We start from the raw sequence: 15,513 nt of genomic DNA, 5'->3' as shown, positions 1-15,513 counted from the left end.
GGGTTGTTCTGTGTATGGCAGGCAAACGAGGGAACGGTCATGCATCACTGAACTTGCCACATTCATCATGTTGACTGATGGCACAGGGAGTCGGTCCCCAGGTCCCGGTGGTTAATGTAGTGGGTAATTAACTGTCATTTGCCTAGTAATAGGCCAATGATCAATGATTTGTGAGGAAACAAATTCTAATCCAGAAGCTGATGAATGCATGCCGAGGTTAGAGCAATTGATGTGGTGAGAGGGATAGGAGATGACGGTTGGGGAGAAAATGGAGCATAAAGCCATCAATAGAATTTCTTCTTCCTTTACCAACTGAAAGACTGGTGTTATCAGATTGCCCCCTACTCTTTGAATAGATTAAGTCTAAAAAGGGTTCAGTTGTTGCCCTTGATGTTTGGGATGCCCAAGGTGAAGGATGAAGGAGTCACTTGACCCACAATACGAAACTTTCTTTAATGATTAGATTTAAACAGCCATGTCACCAAACGATCCGAGTGTATTTCTTATTCATTTTTTTCTTCTCCTTGAGTACATTGGTTTATAGTTTTATGGGATATGCCAGAGCATATTTTTTCTCAGATTTGTCATGCAGAAAAAACGCAGGAGTCACCATTCCCCTTTCTTGAAAAGGGTTTAGATCCCGCAGAGTGTGTTTTACAGTTCATTGGACTAAAGACTTGTGACATCATTTCCAAAGACTTTTGACATTTACAGTATGTCTTTGTTTTTCATTCAGCTTATATACTATTGATGCAATTTAGGCTGTAATGCACAGTGATGCATTTTAAAATGCATGCATTTCAATTTCATATGGTATTATCAAGCTCTTTTAATATACAAGCTATCATATCAGCCATGGATATGAAGTCTAGGTCAAACGTGCTGTTCTATTTTAGCAGAACCACATTTAGCCACTTTCTACAGCTACAGTATATCTGTTTATTACTAATTACATTTCAGTGGTGCTTGTACACCATCATCTTTTATTTCATTTTTGCTCAGGTAAGTCGGCCGAGAACCAGTTCTCATTTGCAATGACAACCTGGCCAAGAGGCAGCAGCAAAAGGCAAATTATACAAACAATAATAGTGCAAAACACAATTAGAAACATGAATGCATTACAATCTTCTGATTGTATTGGAGCCTATGTTTTTCAGTCAATTATCATCAAATCCTACTTAGTTTGCCTCATCCCTGGAGAGTGATTAACATCTGGCTATGAGTGGCATAGCCGATTTTCCTCCCTGTGGTTTGAGCAAGGGCTTCCTGTTGGTTTAAATGTGAGGCAAGACTTTGCCAACCCAACAAACCCAACAAACCCAACTGGTAAGGTGCTGGTGCTCCCACAGAGGAGTTAAAGTAGCCACACTTCTTCTTTGGCTTAGTTTTTAGGAGACAGTAGAAAAATCGTTTGCCCCCGACGAGGTGGTGTATCTTCTGTTTTCACAAGCAAGCATAGGCTGGGAGGGGACATTTCATCTCTTAAGCAGTTGTTGGAGTAAATAATAATGAAGACAGATAAGATACACAGCAAACAAATTGATATAAGCGGCCAAAAGTTTGGGATGTCTTGTTTGTCAACTCAATTTTGTATCATAATTGGGTAATTTAAAATAATTCAATCTCCTTTGGAAATTCAAGGCGCATGTCTTTTTACAAAAGGAATTCAGTTTAACCGCTGCGCTTTTTTCTAGAATTTTTGGTCACTTCAGCTGATCACTGTTGGAAGCAACTTATTTTGTAAAATAGAGGAAATTTACATATGATTTGGTATTATGCTGGTTGAATAAAATGTTCTCTTTTTTTCCTCAACTCGTAGATGTAAATGGTCACCTACCCTGAATTTGATTCTGGTTTACTCCTGTGATGAGGAAGGTTATCCATCCCACTACCACCATGTGCTGTCCAAAGGGGGGATTTTTGAGTGTCTCACTGTAATATTGTAGGGTCTTTTAACCTTACTAAGTGGAGTACCATTAAATGAAAGACCAATTTCATGGTTCTGTGCCATAGAATTAAAGCAAATTAGAAAAGAAAGAAAGTAATGCAAGATCTTTCGATTTTTGACAGGTTCTACTTTTTTTTTGTCCCTGTTCTCCACCCACTATGAGTTTAATATCATGGAAATTAAATTGATCACTTCACAAAAGTTAATAGTTAAGCCTAATTTCAGGAGCCTGAATTGGTTGTAATGCTGCAGATTTTGATGGCAAGACGTTATCTGGGTATAAAACCTGAAATTGTCATTGCTTTACAAATGTGCATTTATTGTTGTACTTACTTGCAAGTGTTTTATGTAAACATTATATATCAAAGGTCTGTAAAGTACTGGTTTTGAGAAGAAACAGTATTTGAAATACTGAAACAGCCCACCATGAGTATCCTGTCAATTAAGAGATGCAAAACATTTTAAGAGATTGTGAGAACTATATCAATTATCTCACACTTATAAACTCTTATACCGAGGAGTTGTGACTTTGGCTTGTGCTTAGTTCATTTTCCATTCATATTTTTGTTTTTGTGTGGTTAACTTATTATATAATTACAGTTGAAAGTCCAATTTTTACAACTTTTCTTTACATTGAGTTTTATCCAAAGAACAGAACACAATACAGAATTTGTAAAAAATTGTAATAAATAATAGCAGTTTGAAACAGCTATCACATATGCATGGTGTAATTTATTTATTTTGGGGGGTTTCTTAGTTTATTTGTTTAATCTGTTTCATTCTTTTGATTGAGTCACTTCTAATTATCCGTATAGGTCCTAGCTCCTCTTTGCTTTTACCTATCTGCCATGTTACAAGAGATATCCTTCATTGTCTTAAGGTGTGTTGACAGTGGTCTTTAATTTTGTAGGAATTTATGACCGCACAATCTGTCTTCTTCCTTGCCTGTGGGAAACATGCTTTCTGAGGGTTAATAAACAATCCTGCATATCCCAAGCCTTGAGATAATTTATCAGATTGCGATCTCCTACAGGCTCTGAGAGTGGCATGCCGTTTTATCATTTTAACAACGACTGCTAAATGTGCCTCAAGAAGTCTACCTAATAGGTTATTCTGTTATATCTTTTTGTTATCAGACGTTTTTTTCCCTTGGTAGCCTAGTTTAGGTCACTGTTTAGTAACAGTCTTGAATTCCTAATGAATGCTCACATTAATGTCCCTGGAGCAGACCATGAAATAATAGGTTCTTCCTTGGGCAGTTGTGATGGCCATATTCCATCTTCTTCTATGGTAGAAGCTGTGACCCTACTATGTTTAGGCTACTCTTTGACCGGGATTTAGGCAAAATCTATCTCAGCAGCTCACTTTGGTGTGTTTAATGTAGTGCACAAATAAATTACGGACACAAAATATATATGTTCATTACAATATGGTGTCTTGAAAATTGAAATCCTGTTAAAATAGAAAAGAAAAAATCAATAAATATAGGTTATTATTACACATTACTGACATTTCATTTGACAAGTTTATCAGTCTGGGTTTGTCACTTTTTTATATGTGATGGAGATATTGGAAATTTGTGATGGTCTTGGTATTGAAGTGTTTTCATGGCAACTGTTTGTGTCATATGCAGAGAAATATGAACAGCGTGAAACAGTTATGAGATACAATTATAGACATAAAACGTTTAGGAAAAAAACATTCAAATATGTAATTCAACTGTGTACACAAGTGTATCTGGGAATTGTTTAGCCAATTTCAGTTACAAGCTGGATATCAGTGGGAAACTGGAAACTGGTTCAACTTGTAATTTTCAATGTTTCTGTTGTTTTAATTATGCCTTATATTAAAAACTCAAGTGTATTTTCTTCTGTGTTCTTGTGTGTGATTCAGGTTGTTTGGTGTAACTGGCAACTGTGCAGCCTGCAGTAAGCTAATTCCAGCATTTGAGATGGTAATGAGGGCAAAAGAGAACGTCTATCACCTGGACTGCTTCGCATGCCAGCTCTGCAATCAAAGGTGAGTCGCTGGACCAGACCACACTTCTTCTACTCCACTGTCATACCTGTGTCCATGCAGATGGCTGAGGAGGGAAGCAAGATTGCTGCATAAATAATCCATTCTTATGCTAGTTGATTAAAAAGGTTTCGCCAAAGGAATGTATAACTTACTAAGCCATGTCAACACATCCAAGACCATGGAATGCTCGTTAGACTCGGCACAGGGATTTTTTTTACATATGTTCTCAATCACTCCTAAATTCTCACCCTCCACCTAAATCCTTTAGAGGGGATGTGAGTGCCATAATTAAGACTGATGAATAATAATGTATCAATAGTTACATCCCTTCTCGTGGGTTGTCTGCTCATTTATTTTGTAACGGAACAGAGAATTAGATTAATGAAAAGTGATTGAGTTTTTTAAATTGGACTGGCTCACAAAAGCTAAATAAATATTCTTCATACATTCATTTTCTTCATGTATTTCTATAAGAGCAGCCAGGAAATGATCAATTAGTCAATTTCGGTAAGGTGGTATTGCAATCTATATTCACATTTTCAAAGATACGCAACCTCGAGCAGGTGTGTCATCAAATAACCGAGAAGACTCCTGTTAACATGTCACTAAAGCAACCATTAGAATGGCACGTTGTTAACTGTGGCCTAAATCATAATTATTTCCTCACTTTAACAATGGCTGTGTTCGAAACCGCATACTACATACTACATACTACATACTTGCAAACTTCATACTTCCATTCTGCATACGGCATACTGATCGATCAGACAGTATACAGAGCGTTTACCCACAATGCATTTAGCTCCTGCCCAAGCCGAAATCAGCCGGCCTGAAGCTGATTTCGCTTAAGCTATTTACAATTTTGTTCTGACGAATTCGGCGCTACTAAAGCTAGTCGTAGTGAGCAACGCACTTCCGGTTATTTTCACAAAATAAAATACCCGTTGTCTTTTATCATAGTGAAAGCCATTACGATACAATTGGTGCTTTTGTTTTGAAAACAGGAAGGGAACCTACCCTCGTTGTAGCTAGCTTAAAACTGCCGTTTTGACAGGAAATGACGATCGGTGATGTCACGTTACGTTGCATCTTGGGTAGTTTGAGTATGAGTAGTAACCTCATGATGCATGCCCAACATTTCGGCGAATCTAGTATGCATCCGGGAACTTCTCGCTTACTCAAACTCGCTTACTAACTCAAAAAGTTAGTATGAGTAGTGGGAGTAGTAGGAGAAGTATGCGGCTTCAAACACAGCCAATGATTTTGATTCCTGAACCTAACCAGGAAACTGTGTTTCCCAAACCCTGTTATAAGCGAACACTCATTGTGATGTTTGCTGTAATGTCATTTTTTTGACATGAAAACTCTGAAATACCAGGTGATCACAAGATAAGAGGATGTCATGTAATGAATTTATTCATCACTCATCACAGCCAATGTTCATGTTTGAAATGTTTTTTTCATTTGTTTGTTTGTATGTTTAATTATTTTGTGACTATTGGTGGTATATATACTAGGGATAGACTATTATTTTGAAAATATATATATTATATACAGTATAAAATTGCTATTAAGTACTTACTGTATCCCACAGATCGGGAACAGGGAACTCAAAGCAAGTAATTATTTAGATTTGATCAAAAACTCACTGTAAGTTTCTAGTCTGCGTTGCTGTGCTCAGCTGTTAAGAGTTTTGCTTAAGTCACAGGCCGATTAAGGAAGGCATAAATGGGAAGATTAAAGATTAGTCTGTTAGGTAATAGCGGATGTAACTTGTGACACCTTACCTGTTCTTTATCATCTTCACCATGGAATTGGCAATAATCTCTCACTTCCCAACCCAAAGCCCTTAACCCTCTTTTTTTTCACCTTGTTCATTACTTTGAAATTGTATCAAGCTGAATGGAGTGAACAACTCCTATTCATATAGGATCTTATGGGTGATCTGTCTGCACCCACTGTGGCTTTACTCAGTTCAAAGAGACATTAATCTGCCATTGTGACCTTCCCACCAGCAATACTTGTTATTTTCCCCACGTGAGCAGTGAAAGGAAGCGCTACCACATTCTTAGAGCCAAAGACATGGAGCTGGTTCTGAGGACACAGGGGATGTTGGTGAGGAAGGGGGGTGGGAGGAATAAGGAAGGAGATATGAGACTCCATCCCACAAGCAGTTAGCCACAGATCAGCCCTGGGGGACAGCTAATCGATGAGGCTGTCGTCCAGCCTCATCATCTAGCCAGTGCTTGCCCAATTCATCCCTTAAGAGCTGGAGGCCACAGACTACAGAGGTTGGCGGAAGGCCAGAGTAGATGGGAGCAGTTGGGAGCAATGGGTGACAGTGCAGAGGAAGGTCAGTAATGATAAAGGAAAAAGACTTCCATGGTGGAGCCTCTGAAGGAGATACTGACACCAATTTGGTAAAGCACAGCAAAGCTTGTTCACTGGGGCGAAATAGCCTTGTTAGAGAGGGGCCTCAGACAAAATTAGGCAATCGTTTTCTCTATGATTACTATTCAGAACTCAGAGTATTTGTAGGTAGTGTGCTGTAAAAACTCTACATCATAAATGTATATGATAGATAGATAGATAGATAGATAGATAGATAGATAGATAGATAGATAGATAGATAGATAGATAGATACTTTTTTGATCTCGAAGGAAATTCAAGCATCCAGTACCAAGATAGATGGATAGATAGATAGATAGATAGATAGATCGATCGATAGATAGATAGATACTTTATTGATCCCGAAGGAAATTCAAGCATCCAGTAGCAAGATAGATAGATAGATAGAACATAATATGCTTGTAAAGCAGACAACTAGCACTGCAGTTGTACAGAGAGATTCTGACCAAGCTTCTGGTAAATAAGCTTGCTTTGATGTGTTTGCAAGCACCCTAACCGCTATGTTTCTTTCCGTTCCGCAGGTTTTGTGTCGGGGACAAGTTTTTCCTGAAGAACAACATGATTCTGTGCCAAACTGACTATGAAGAGGGGCTGATGAAGGAGGGCTATGCCCCCCAGGTTCGCTGACCCTCACAAGCCAGTGCGGAGGAATCAGAGGAGTGGGAGAAAGAGAGAGACTAAAGGAGAGCATGCAATCACACAACAAAATGCACTATTTGCCTCCGGTTCGACTCCTGTACCCCACGTGTATATAACTAAGCTCGCCTCCCTGAAGAAGGGACACACTTTACTGTACAGAATAGCCATAGAGACAATGTGGCAAAGAAAGGTCCAGAGAGCCTACAGCAAATCACAAATGTTTGTATATTTAGTTATTTGTTAATACCACATGCTGCCTCTGACCACCTGGCAAGCAAACACTGGTTTCACACCAATTTCTTACCAATTGCTGATGAAGGTTACGATTCTCAAACTGATCACAGAGTATCTGTATGCCTCTAAGAACTTTTTAGGAGAACGTCTCAGATCTTCTTGGATTAATCTCTCACAATCAATCACAGCATAAAAACTACATTTAAGAATATGTCACAGAAGACCACGGAGTCCTGGTGACCCTAACTTAGTGTCAGATATCTGCTTGTCTGATAGCACAATTTCTCAGCTGTAAAGTAAAAGTGCAATTGGCTCTTTTAATGCTAGTAAAAAGACTTTTTCTAGAAAGTATGCGACTTCTAAAGTTGTATGGCAGATAGAATGTCTTCATTATGCTGAAAGACATCTCTGGTAGTATTGAAGATACAGTAAATCATCACCCTACTTTCGATTCAATTATTTCAACCTCGTTCCTACTCGGCTCTTAAACGAAGAAGAGCTTTTAACATCTTAACAGTCAATTATGTTGTCAGGAACTGACAAAGTGCAAAAAGGAGAGAGAATATTGGACTTGGATTAATTGGATGGACAAAAACAACAATTTACGTTTAAGGTTTGTGTCAGCTGGATGTGTAAATATGGATGTTATCTCGTAAAAAAAAACTTTATTAAGGGGTAGTACAGTATGTAAGAAGCTTGTTCTACAGGCGTTAAGTGACCAGAAATCTGTCAAAACAGCTCAAAGAATTTTGTATCGGACTTAATGCCGGTAAACAAATACCAGGCTGTGATAGATATGTCATTGGGTAACAAGAGTCACTTCCTTTCCTAAAATGATTGGTGCTCTTTTGAAAAGTCAGAATAAGTGGCAAGCCTGGAGGTAGACTTTGACTCAGAGCTCCTTTCTTGTGGAGGACTGCTACATACTTTTTGGTGGATACTTCATTTCTATTCATTAAAAACCTTGCGCTCACACTGTTTTGACAGGCACAGGAAATATGTGTGGGGAGTCAGGTTGTTGTACACATTTTAAAGATGTAAGAATCACTCGGGGGTGGGAATGGTGAGGGTTGATTACTTTTTTGTACACTATTTATTTGATTAGACGCCAGTCCATCTTCTGTTGTCCAAAAGTCTGGCATTGTTTCGTGTAATGATACTTGAATCCATTGGAAGATTTCCCAATCACCGTTTGGGTTTTGTCGAAAAACCGTGGAATCTTTCAATACAGCTTTCATAGTCATTCACATTAAGGCTCATCTTGGTCAAAATGGCGACCTGCTGCAGAGGAAGTCCTTTTCAGCTTAGAGGAAAAAACAGTTTTCATCCTCCTGAAGTGAACGTCATCTTCTTAGCAAGCAACAGCATTCTGCATCAATTCTTACTCCATTTGTAAATTGTGGGTGTACATAAAAATAAATATTCATTTTTTGCTTGCTATTTTACAAGGATTTCTTTTTTTGTGTGTCATTCAGCATGAAATGTTTATTTTTAGGACAACTCTTGTAAATACTATAACTGTAACAATTTTAAGCACAAATGTAATACAGTTTTATTGTGTTACCAGCAGGTTTGGTCTCTTATTTTGCTCGTTACTTCAGTTGTTGTAATCATCTTTAAAGAGATTATGTATACTTTACATGTCACTGCATTCGGTAAAGACCTCTTTAAAGGGATAGTTCGCCTCTTTTGACATGAAGCTGTATGACATCCCATATTAGCAATATCATTTATGAACATTGACTTACCCCCCGCTGCGTCCTGTGAGCCGAGTTCCAGCCGAGTTTTGGCGTTGACGAAGGTAGTCCGGCTAGTTAGCTAGGGTCGCGAAAATAAAGCGTCTTGCTTCTCAAAACAATATGCGTTCAAAAGACTAATACATTTGCATCACAAAATCGTTCAAAAGAAAAAGTCAGACCTCACAATCGCTTGGCGCTATTTTTGCCTCCCTTCATATAACTGCGTTCAGCCACCTAGCGATAGCCGCACCTGTTATGGAGTTGCACAGTTTACACAGCCCGCAGTGATATACATGGAGAGTAAAAGAGAGCAGAGTGTGTAAAAGTATTGTATGGTAAATGTCGTAAGTATTGAACAAGCAAAAAAAACAGTTCTTCAATCATACGCTTTCATTAGCACCCTACACAGCTCCAGGTGTTTTACCATGAAGTTTTCTTTCAAGTATTAACCTTAATTTCAATTTAGACTCGCCAGGATTGTCAAGGCAAAACATGGATTACATGTATTACTCTAATTAGCAAAGTGTTTCTGAGGGCCCCCTGTGAATTTTTCCAACACTTATGCTTAAATCACAAATACAGAAGATAACATACAGGCCAATTAAGTTGATTTAATTTCTTTCTGCAGAGACGCAAAGAAGATTAAGGAGGTCTTTGATTTGGCTCAAGCTGTTGAAAGTTATTTTGTTCATCCTCGCACCAAGACAGAGATCTTAATTAGAAGAAAGTGTTGGAAACAAAGAGAGAATTCTCATCCATATACTTATATATTTATAAAAAAGAATAGAAAAATATATAAAAAATTAATATTAATATATATTAATATATGTAATATATTATAAATAGATATTTGAAACATACTGCCAAATCACAACAAATGTCATCTCAAGGCACTTCAATAATACAGTCCTATTCAAGCCAATTAGTTCCAATTAATTGTAGTCATAATCCAATCAAATCCAATTAATTAAATTCAAAATTAGTCCAATTCATACATACAAAGTTGATTCATAAACAATTTCCTAGCTAAGGAAACCAACAGATTGCACTGAAACTTGTCTTCAGTCCAATCTCCCGTCCTGAGCGTTCCTGAGGCGACTGTGGAAAGGAACGACTCCCTTTAACAGGAAGAAACCTCTGGCAGAACCAGAACCAGGAAGGGTGGCCATCCGCCTCCACCAGCTGGGGTTTGAGAAGACAGAAAAGAGGGGACAACAAACACCGTAACGCCATTCAAAGGAATCCTGTTGAGACAGGAAAACACAACTTAATGACCACAATAATGTACTTAATGTCATATGAGAAATGAAATGGGGGAGAAAGAAGAGAGTAAAGTGAGGAAAGGTGTGACAGATGAGGCCCCCAAGAAGTCTAAGCCTATAGCAGCTTAACTATGGGATGTTTCAGGATCACCTGAGCCATCCCTAACTATAAGCTTTATTAAAAAGGAAAGTTTTAAACCTAATATTAAAATTAGAGAGGATGTCTGCTTCCACAAGAGAGGGGGCTGATAACTGAAGGCTCTGCCTCCCATTCTACTTTTAGAAACTCTGGGAGCCAATGGAGAGAAGCTAAAACTGGAGATTGGACTGCTGTAATTCTTTATTATTGGGCTGTCCCACATATTCTCTGAAAAGCCTTCAGCTGATCCAAAATGCTGCAGCCAGAGTTCTGTTGAGAACTAACAGGAGAGATCATATTTCTCCAGTTTTAGCTTCTCTTCATTGGCTCCCTGTTAAATTCAGAATAGAATTTAAGATTCTTCTCCTCACATATAAAGCTCTTAATGACCGAGCTCCATCATATCTTAAAGATCCCATTGTAAGATATTTTCCTAACAGAGCACTTCGCTCCCAAACTGCAGGTTTACTTTTGGTTCCCAGAGTTTCTAAAAGTAGATTTGGAGGCAGAGCCTTCAGTTATCAGGCCCCTCTTTTGTGGAACAAGCTTCTAGTATTACATTACGGTCATTTTGCAGACGCTTTTAACCAAAGCGACTTACAATAAGTGGAGTAAATGTCTGGGAAGCAGACACCCTTTCCACCTTTAAGACCAGGCTTAAAACTTTCCTTTTTGATAAAGCTTATGGCTCAGGTGATCCTGAAACATCCAATACGAAGCCATTTTTTTTTACAAAATTGTCATAAATACTATATTAAATTGTTGGTTCCACAAGATTTGATAAGCTTTTGAGTATTCTTAGCCCCTTAACAACAACTTCCTATTTCATGGCGAAGGATTAAGATTTACTGTTAGTGTTTAACTGGGTTTAACTTCCTTTTGCTGCCGGGTGGCACTGTCAATATAACTTGAAGGCCAGGATTGTCATACTGCATGTGAAACATTAGGACCACATTTGTGCGATTTACAGCTTTTCCTTTTTGTGAGATGTCGACCTATGCCAAGTTGCCAGGCCATGCCATGTGAAAAAACTCAATGCCTTAAACAGTCCAAGTTTTAGGCAGATGAGGTTAACAGGCTGCGATGAGTAAATCGGAGTGTAATAAATTGCACCTCTGGCCAAAAGTATTAGATTTTGTTTCCTGAACAAGAGTTCATATACTTGTGGACCAGTCTATCTCTCATTTGGTATTATATGTTCAGCAGAGATAGGGAAGAGGATACCTTTAAAACTTTTGACTATAGGAATTTAAAAAAACAAATGTATGGCTTTTTTTTTCTGAAAAAAAGTACTTGAACTCCTAGATGAACTAATGTAGATCAAGTTACACCCACATGCGGCTCCTCAAGCTCTAATTGGTGGCTCGCACTCGCATAGTAGCTTATAACAATATGGTAACAATAACAATATTTTTTTTCAAATAATATACAGCGAATACTGCACAGTATTAAGTATTTTTATTAAGTTTGCATTTTTGTAGCATTAAAGGGGAACTCCGGGGCATTTGAAGCGCAATCTCATTGCTAGAGGTTGTCAAATACTGACAGTAGGACACAGACAGGTGCAAATCTGCGCTCCCTGTGTGGAGATCGCGCTGTTTGCGCAGCCTGTCATGCGAGGCTAATACGTGGTGGCTAGGGGCAAGCGCTAACCCTTCCACGTAAAACAACAACTTGCACACTGCAGAAACGTCACACCACTTTATAAACCATCCGACAATGAAGTCACAAGCCTTACCATCAAAACCGTATGCATGGTTCTCACATTACTGGCATGGGGACGTTACAAAACAACTTTATAAACAGCATGTAACTCACCGGTTAGTTGTACGCTCGCGCATGTGAAAGCCCAAAAGAGTCGATGGACGATAATCCCATATACAAAACAATTATCTTCTCTAGAAAAACTGCGTTCAAGTATTTAAAACATTACAACAATACATGCCCAGTAATATTGTTGTAATATTGTTGAGCCACCACGTATTAGCCTCGCATGACAGGCTGAGCGAACAGCGCGATCTCCACACAGGGAGCGCAGATTTGCACCTGTCTGTGTCCTACTATCAGTATTTGACAACCTCTAGCATTGGAAATGCGCTTCAAATGCCCCGGAGTTCCCCTTTAAGTATTTTTATTAAGTATTAATTAAGGCTTAATGGTGTTTCCTAAAGGGGGCACACTGTTAAACCTGGCAACGCAGCCCGCTTAAACCACCCTCACACTTGACCGCAGTGCACGCTAGCTCCTTTAGCCAGCGCGAGATGCAGGCACAATGGATCGGTTTTTAATTTAAAAAAGGGCAAAAACCAGCACAAAAACCATGCTCATCTTGAATGTCTCACTATGATTACAACAACAAACTAGAAATACAACATGAAGAAAGTCAAGGACATGCATGCCAGCTTCCGCTCATCCCAGTATTAAAGGTAAATATGGTCTTAATTGAAAATGTATTGGCTGTGTTGTTTCTTTTTTTGTGGGATGTTTTATATGTAGAAATGCATATTTGCAAAAGGGGAACTTAGTATGTTGTCGTAAAAGTGGCTCTTCCCTTGATTTTGGTCTGCCAATGTGGCTCTTGTGAAAAAAAATAGTGAGTATCACTGCTCTAGAGCTTCTTATGTCATTTCAGTAATAATTATATATATATATATATATATCCATATAGCAGTGGCGGCTGCTGACTTTTAAAACAGGGGAAGCCCATATTACGCCATTGTGACAAAACTACTAGCTAAAACGACAAACAAATGCACAACAGGAATATGATTGACTAAACTTCTAAACAACAAGGATGTGTCTCTTATTTACAGTGTAATATTTACAAAAGTGTAGGTGTGTGAGGATGGAAATGGAAACGATGGGAAATGAGTGAAACTCCGACAGCACTTTCACAGCCAACCAGTCTCTTTTGTATCCGCTTTGTGACTGAAGTTCCAGCGTGCTTCTCCCCGGTTAAAAATTCGGCTTCCACAAAATCTCTCATGATGGACAAACACTGACTCCAATCATCACGACACAGCCCCTCATATTGACACGCCCACGTCTAATCTACCCCCAGAGACGCCGAGCTTCCTCGGAAGTGATGAGTTTTTGTCGATTTAGCCAATGATGACCTAGAATTGTAGAAAAAAACTTGACTCTCCCGCCCCCTCCTGAAGCCGGGCAGCCCTCGGCTCGGAAGCCTGGCTGTTAGTGGCGGCTTCATAACATGATTTCCTCAGCAAACGGCGGCGATTTCAGAACAAATCACTTCATTAAGCTACAGGACAACATGTTGTAGTTATGAAAGTAAATGCAGTATTGGGCGTATCTTGTGTTTTGTGAATTACTGTTTTATCGTCAATTTAACATTGAAGATGTAGCAATTTCGCCAGAGAATGGGAGAGGCTGTCCGGCTTCCCGTGTTGTCTCTGAATAGCCGCGGCTGCCATATAGTATATCCTAGTTTATTTCAGAAAAGCCAAAAACATGTCTCAGCCAAACAATTAAGCTCCAGTTGCTCAGCTTTTGTTGTGCAACTTCATCTAAACAACACAATGTCTCAGACCTGACCCAGTGAAAAAAAATATTTGGTGAGCTATCACTGCTGTGGAATCTGGTTGTCATTAACCTAAATGCCATCAAGATGCATAGCGAGAGGAAAATTGTTCGGGGGACGAGGATTGTACAGCCACTCAGACCTTAGAGCCTCAGAAGTCTTCTTTTTGATGTAGCAGGGTAACATCTAACAGATGCCCATTTAGGTCTTTAAGCCTCAGTAAACCAACTCAGCCATGCAAAGAAAATTACTGCAATTCACCTTCCACACATGCACATGCGCACATACAGAGGGAGGGAGAGAGAGGGAGCACCTCTTCTTCTATACAAACAGCACGTTTTATTTTGTTGGGGTTTTTGCTGTGGCTCTTTTCACACAATGTTCATGCCAAACCAAAGCAGAAGAGATGTCCTTGTTAAGCTGCCATTATAACCTTTGGTGATTAATATGGACCAAACATAGGTGGCTCAACATTAGATTAGTGTTTGCTTACACATAGCTAACTGCCATCATAGAATCAGCTGAGTGTAGCTGCGTGCTACGCCCTAATGCCTCCCACTAAACAGGCACAATAATTCAGCTCTGGTGTATCAGGATGTGTATCACCTGCACAAAAACTTTGACCGTCCTTCCACCTCTGTACCTCCAAACATTACACCAGTGCACAACAAAGACACAAAAATCTCACTTTGAACATGAATTGAAATCACAACTAGAAAGAGCTGTTCCTGCGAAACAGCAGTGAGAATGCTTATGAGCTGAATGGGGACAGCTGACCATGCTAAAAAAGCTGAAAATAGTTCAATTTTAGCAGTAAAAACTGTTGCTAAGATATTGGTTGAAGGGATTTTGTGATTTTTGTGTACTACCAAACTTAACATTGGAGTTAGTCAGAGAATTTGAGAGGTTGATCTCGGTTCAAGGCTCATAGCTGAAATTCTGTAAATGTGAGCTCTTTAGTGGTTACATTGGCTGAAAGAGGACAATTTTTCCTACATTTTAAGGTATAATTTGTTTCTCTAAGTTAAACTGTATGAAAGTTAGAGGAATTTGTTTGAAGAAACTGAAAAATTTGAAACTTATCAGCACGCACTCAACTGTGTGCTCATTCATAAAAATCAAGGAGGAGCCAAATGTTCATGTTTTTGAAACTGTCATATTTCAAAATTGGCTGAAGATTTGAAAAAGCTGAAACAATTAGTAATAGCTGAATGTCTTGCGACCCATTTAAAGTTTGAATGGTGTCTCTAGCTGAAAGCATGCAGAAATAGTTGGAAAGAGGAAGATGATTTGGAAGAGCTGAAAGCAGTTTCCATTCATTTGAATGATGGCAAAATTTGAATAAAAGTTTAATAGCTTAAAAAGTTTAAAAGTTAAAAACACCAAAAATGATAGCAGGAGTCTGCTGAAAGAGCTGAACGTTTTAAGCATTCTCACAATTTACAAACAGAAAGGATTGTCGTCTTGCAGTGCCTACACCACGCTTAAGACAATCCAGACTCTTTTCGTGTTTCGTTCCACGGTGGTGTAATGACCTACCGAGCGCTACCAGAACAGGGTTGTCTATCTTCAAGAAACTCTT

The 15,513-nt window shown here is 38.9% G+C and overlaps 1 protein-coding gene across 2 annotated transcripts in view; it reads left to right on the top strand.

Annotated features, from left to right (window-relative positions):
- Positions 1-8,783, top strand: part of lmo3 (LIM domain only 3) — a 56,058-nt gene extending 47,275 nt beyond the window's left edge. For both annotated transcript variants that reach the window (XM_075471996.1, XM_075471994.1), the window contains exons 3-4: positions 3,842-3,967; positions 6,899-8,783. In XM_075471996.1, the coding sequence (XP_075328111.1) occupies positions 3,842-3,967; positions 6,899-7,004 (232 nt within the window). In that variant the 3' untranslated portion in view covers positions 7,005-8,783. The remainder of the gene's footprint in view (positions 1-3,841; positions 3,968-6,898) is intronic.
- The last annotated feature ends 6,730 nt before the right edge of the window (positions 8,784-15,513 follow it).

The sequence above is a fragment of the Odontesthes bonariensis genome, chromosome 8, assembly GCF_027942865.1.
Source record: "Odontesthes bonariensis isolate fOdoBon6 chromosome 8, fOdoBon6.hap1, whole genome shotgun sequence".
In the NCBI taxonomy this organism is placed as follows: Eukaryota; Metazoa; Chordata; class Actinopteri; order Atheriniformes; family Atherinopsidae; genus Odontesthes; species Odontesthes bonariensis.
This window is presented reverse-complemented; position numbering and strand designations above follow the sequence as displayed.